The 6,000-nt window shown below is 34.1% G+C and overlaps 1 protein-coding gene across 1 annotated transcript; it reads left to right on the top strand.

Moving 5' to 3' along the window:
- Positions 1-4,784: 4,784 nt before the first annotated feature.
- LOC104241788 (reticulon-like protein B23) lies at positions 4,785-5,756 on the top strand. The gene has a single exon (XM_009796739.2). It carries the CDS (start codon positions 4,911-4,913, stop codon positions 5,442-5,444), a length of 534 nt encoding a protein of 177 aa, XP_009795041.1. The 5' UTR covers positions 4,785-4,910; the 3' UTR covers positions 5,445-5,756.
- Positions 5,757-6,000: the final 244 nt, after the last annotated feature.

Here is a 6,000-nt window from a genome sequence, read left to right as displayed (position 1 = left end):
AAATGGTTAGTTTAATTATATTGTTGATAGATTTAAATTGAAGATTCAATTAAATTATTTTTTCAGTTTGTTTTATTAATTTTAAGAAGATTTAGTTTTAATATAGAAAAGTGTTAGCTTAAATCGTTTGAATCCGTTGATTGTTGTTAATATAGATTTAATTCGTGTTTCATCTTGTTTGAAGTTCGTTTTTAATTCAGTGATTTAATGTGAAGTTATGTTTTGGTTTTAATTTTTGGATCATGTATATTTGTTATAATTTTGTTGGATTTAATTTAAAAAAGATTAATTGATTATTTGAAGATTAGTGATTTGAATATGTTTATTTGTTTTGTTTAAGTTTAATTCGAAGTTGAATAAAGCTTGTTTGTTATTGTTGTTAAAATAGATTCATTCATGTTCCTACTTTGTTTGGATGATCTTGAATCCGAATTTTGTATAGTTTGATTTCTTGTTTACCATTTATGATTATTGCTTGAATTGTTCTCATAATCTTGTTTAAAGTTTAATATAAGAATTGTTTGTTGTAATGTTGTTAGAGTTGATGTTAAGTTCAATATGATTGAATTTAGAAATTTTCATACTTTGTTTGTTGTTGTTGTTGAATCCGAAAATAGGATTGTTTGTTGCTAAAATATTGTTCAATCAAATTTTAGTTGTTCTTTGTTGTTCAATTCGTGTTCATATGATTTGTTGTTGAAATGTTGTTAAAATCATGTTCATGTGATATTGTTGTTATGATGTTCATCCGTGTTCATATTGTTGTTTGAACATTGTTAGAAATTGATCATATTGTCTATATTTTGGTTAAGTTTGATTAATTGATGTGTTATAGCTGATGGGTAGTTTGGTAAATTTGTAATACGTTCAGGGGTAGTTTGGTAATTTCAGTAAGGTCGGAAGGGGTAGTTTAGGAATTGTACATTTTGAAATTGTTTATTTGAAGCATGGGGGACAAAATGAAATGGGGTGGGTTGTGATATGATTATTTAATATAAAGGGGGGACAAGATTTAAATTAAAGGGGAATCTTGCATTATTTTAAATAAAGCATGGGGGACAAAATATAATGGGGTGGTGTGATATGTTTATTTAATGTAATGGGGATGAGTGGGAAGATAATGGGTTGGGTAGAGAAAAAGTATTGATTTAATTGATTAAAGGATTTATGGGATGGGATATATATATGTGAAGTCTTGAACACAAGAAAAAAGGAGGAGAAGAAATACAGACAGAAAAAAAAAACGGGAGAGAGAGAGAGAAATCTGAAAATAAGAGAGAAAAGGGCTGAACATTTAAGAGATAGAAAATTCCGAAAAAAAAAATATTTAAGCTTTCAAATAAAAAAAAAACTAAAAAAAATATTCTGCTTTCTTTTGTTGTTTGAAATCAGAATTGATTGTTGTTTCATAAAAGCTGAAGCTTTTGTTTTTTTTGGATTACTACTCCACCGGTCTGTTACTGGGTTGTTACTGTTGCTGGGCTATTGTTGCTGTGTTGTACTGATTTTACTGCTGCTGCTGATTCTCATATTCATTTTCTTTTGCTTCCAATATCAGGTACACAACTGAAAAGCTGGTTATTGTAATCCGAAATATGAAGCGTGAATACATATGAAGAATGAAAATTTGAAGTTTTAATTTCGTTTTTATTTCTTTGTTCCTTTTGTTGATTGTATTTAAGCTATTTCATGAATTACTAAATAATAACTGGAATAAGAAAATAATATCATAAGTTAGTCTGTAATAAATCAGTTCGGCAAAATAGGTTAATTCACTAGTTATGAAGGCTTCAAGATTATAGGTTGATCATGAACAAGTAGCTAAATTTAGCTAAGACACGAATTTAAATTAAACATCGTAAATTAGGCATTAAGGCATGACTTGAGCTTAAGCAAGATTAAGAGAACGTTTAAGTCTAATAAACTTTCTAATAAGCTTTAGTAATTATGGTTAAATCTAGTTTCAAATGATTGTGAATAATTAATCTCAATAATTTTTTTTAAAAAAAATAACAATGCTGAGTTTTAATCTAGCTATATTTGTTTATTTTGAATATTAGTTGTTGAATTTTTATTTTATTTATAATTTCGAAATTAAGAGTGAAATTCCTTTTTCATCAATATTTGTATTAATCAAGCAATTAGCATGTCATGTCTTCTTAAAATAATAAAAGCTAGTAATAAATTAGGATTTTCTTTCTTTATTTTAGAGACTCATTTTTATAGAAAAATGTAGTCGTTTTAAGATTTGTCCAAATAAATGAGATGAGCCTCGCTTAATGAAATGTATAGATTGCGGGGCCCTCAATAAATGTACATTTAATCGCTTAGAATTAGGGAGGAGCCGTTTTAGCAAATTTCACGGCCCTACCCAAAATAATGATACGCTAGACTCTTTAGGCGCGATTTAATTAATTTTACCTTCTTAAACTCGGATGCGCATTTCATGCGACCCAAATCTAAATCCTAAAACATTGAATAAAAATGTGTTCCGGATTGCGGGTGCATTTCATGTGACGTAATCCAAAGACATGTTTTAAACGATGTTCACAATTTTTTTTAAAAAATAATAATAATAAAGTGGTAAAGAGTTAAAATTGGCACATCGGTTCATAATTGTATTAAAATCAGATAAATAAGCCAAATATGACAATTGAGCGACCGTGCTAGAACCACGGAACTCGGGAATGCCTAACACCTTCTCCCGGGTTAACAGAATTCCTTATCCGGATTTCTGGTTCGCGGACTGTAATATGGAGTCATTCTTTTCCTCGATTCGGGATTAAACTGGTGACTTGGGACACCCTAAAACTCCCAAGTGGCGACTCTGAAATAAATAAACAAATCCCGTTTCGACTGTCCTTTAATTGGAAAAAACTCCTTCGCCCTTCGCGGGGTCGAAAAAAGGAGGTGTGACAACTGTGACACCAGATTTTGGGTTATTGAGGTTTTAAAAATTGTAATAGACGTAGCCTTAAGTTATATAATTGTTGACTTCCGCTTTATTTCTTAAAATTCCGCTTTTATTATATGGTCGCCTTGTGTTTGTTAAACAAAAGCAATATGAAAGTATAGTAGGTAAATAAGGTTTGACTTGCCTAGCTTCCATTAGTAGGCGCCATCACGACTCCCGAAGATAGGAAATTCGGGTCGTGACAACTTCGTATAACAAAATATTTAATAATCAAAATTTTAGTAGATCTAAATCCTAAGTATTAGGAAAATAATTTGAATTACGATTTTGTCCAATATAAAATCTATTTTTAAAGGTAAAAAAGACGAACGACATTTCGCTAAGGATATTCGTGCTTTTAATATAAGTATATATATATATATATATATATATAGATGAGAGACCAAAATGGACTATTTTTAGTAAACTTATAGGACTAAAACTGCTTAGGTTTGTATATAAAGGACCATTTTAGAGCAAGCCAAAACTTAAGGGAGTGTTTGTTCATTTCTGATGAAAAGCACAAAGTTATCAGATTCGCAAATCGACTTCCGCAATCCCTACCCCCGTCAACAATTCCCTGTTCGACTGCCGTTGCGATTTCTATTCTCCGGCCGGCGAACTTCTTTGCTACTGCGACTGATCTGCCGCCATTAGTAAGTATATTTCCTTGGCAGTATTCCTTTTTTTTTTAATTGCAAAATCATCTTTCGGGAGGTTCTAAATATAACTCTCTGTTAGGGTAGAGCCCTGAATTCTGGTAAACTGTCACTCTCGAGTAATTGGATCATCAAACTTCAGATTTTTTTTTTGCAAAACCCGAACTTTTTGTTATCTGGCGGTTTTTCAATTTGTAAGGATTCAAAAATATAAGATTCTATTCCGAGAAAGTTTGAACTTTATTTCATGTGTGAACCCCCATTTACTTTTAAGTTAAGAAAGAGAGGATGATATATGCATTTCTATGTTGTAAAGTTTAGTACAATAACAATTGGCAAAAATCCAAAAAAAAAAAGAAAAGCATGAGTCAAACCGCATCAATTTATTTTCTAGTCATTGTACTATAAGTTCTTGCTTATTGTTGCAATTGTTTGCTGCTTTAGTTTCACTGTTCCTTGAGCCGAGGGTCTACCGGAAACAGTCTATCTATCTTTGTAAGGTAAGGGTAAGGTATGCATACACACTAACCTCCCCAGACCCCACTTGTGAGATTACTGTGGGTTTGTTATTGTTGTTATACTATAAGTTCTAAAGTTGTGGCAACTATTTTGTTCTTGAAATTGCATCATTGCGTGCTAATTTTGGAGTGGCTGAAAATCGAATGTTTCAACGTTCAATCATATATATAGGGGCACATTTTTTCCTATTACCTGATTAATGCTTCTTGTTTGATTTTTTTCTCTACCTTGTTTGCATTGTGGTTTCTTTAACCGTTGTGAACACAAGAAATTTGAACCCAAATTTGTTTCTTTCCCACAACGTTTAGCTATGTTGCGTGGACTCTCCAAAACAGCTGCCGCACCCGTGTCGGATCCTCCAAAAATACACTATTTTTGGAGGATCCGACACACACCCATCGATATTTTCGGAGAGTTCGAGCAACATAGACGTTTGGCCATATAAATTGGAAGTTTCCAAATCTAATGAAGCATAGAAATTTGAATGCACTTGTGATTACAGCCCACTGATTTAGAATTTTGAATACATCTTACAGCCGACGGATTTTGAAGCATCAGAAAAGAAGTGTCCAGGATTGACCATTCTAACAAATCGTCCATATTGTCTATATGGGTGGCCAACTCTAATAAACGCTCGGGGAAGCCGTCAAGCAAGATTTTTTTTAGAGTAAACATTCCTTTCGCTTTAGGAAAACTTGTTGGTCACGGATTAATTCGTTCTGTGCCCCAGCAGCCTCAACTCAAAGTCACAGGTTAATCTCTCTGGTTGAGGCGCGTCAATGGAATTGAATGCTGACGAGACTACAGCAAGGACAATAAACCCCAGGAAGGCGGATGTTGGGGGTAAACCCTTCATACTCATCATTTGTGGCAGCCTCGTTTACTACCACTGCGCCTGTCGGAATTCAAGTCTTGTCTCTCTTGTCTCAGACGTCTTCATTGTACTCCTCTGTTCCCTCGCCATTCTTGGCCTTCTCTTTCGCCAGATGAACATCTCGGTTCCTGTGGATCCGCTTGAGTGGCAGATCTCTCAGGACGCTGCCAACAGTGTCTTTGCTTGCCTCGCTAATACTATAGGTGCTGCTGAGTCTGTTCTCCGGGTTGCTGCTACAGGACATGACAAACGCTTGTTCTTTAAGGTTGTGGTTACTCTTTATGTGTTATCAGCTCTGGGAAGGATAGCGTCGGGTGTTACTATTGCCTATGCTGGACTCTGCTTTCTTTGTCTTTATATGCTTGCTGAGAACTTGCAATTGATTAGCTCGAGGAATCCGAGGAGAAGGGACTGCACGAACACAGTTCAGGATGACTAAATTTAATTTGATCTGTCAAAAAGGAAGGAGGTGATGCTTTGTTCGCAATTCCTTGCGTTCAATTTTGCCAGGTCTGTCGCGTGTTTTGGCCAAATTAATGTGAATATTCTCTTTCGACACGGATGTCTTATGATTTCCTCGTCTCTGTAATGTATTCCCAGTCCGGTGATGACTATTTCCCCAGTTAAGAAGGATACATGATATAAGTTGTTAGCTCGTTGCTAATTATGTTAGCCAGTTTGCCAACACTTGTGATGTGAATTTTGAAGGCTAAGTACTATATTATGATATCTACAAGATTTGGATTTGCAATCTTTGTGGACATTTTGGATTTCAATTGCCAATAAGGCAAACCACAAGAATGAAACTAAGTATATATGGAGGACTTTTGCATATTTGATGCTTTACAAATAGAGCAGTGGAATCATTCCACATTAGATTTGAGTTTAATAGGTATAGATCACTGGGAGCCTTGGTGTAACTGGTGAAATTGTTGCTATGTAATTAGGAGGGCAGGGGTTCGAGCCGTGGAAATAGTGTCTTGCAAAAATGTAGG

The sequence above is a fragment of the Nicotiana sylvestris genome, chromosome 8, assembly GCF_000393655.2.
Source record: "Nicotiana sylvestris chromosome 8, ASM39365v2, whole genome shotgun sequence".
Lineage (NCBI taxonomy): Eukaryota > Viridiplantae > Streptophyta > Magnoliopsida > Solanales > Solanaceae > Nicotiana > Nicotiana sylvestris.
Note: the sequence above shows the minus strand (reverse complement) of the source record. Positions and strands in the feature narration are given on the sequence as shown.

Coding starts and splice junctions, on each gene's coding strand:
- LOC104241788 (XM_009796739.2), top strand. CDS start 4,911: ATGGAATTGAATGCTGACGAGACTACAGCAAGGACAATAAACCCCAGG.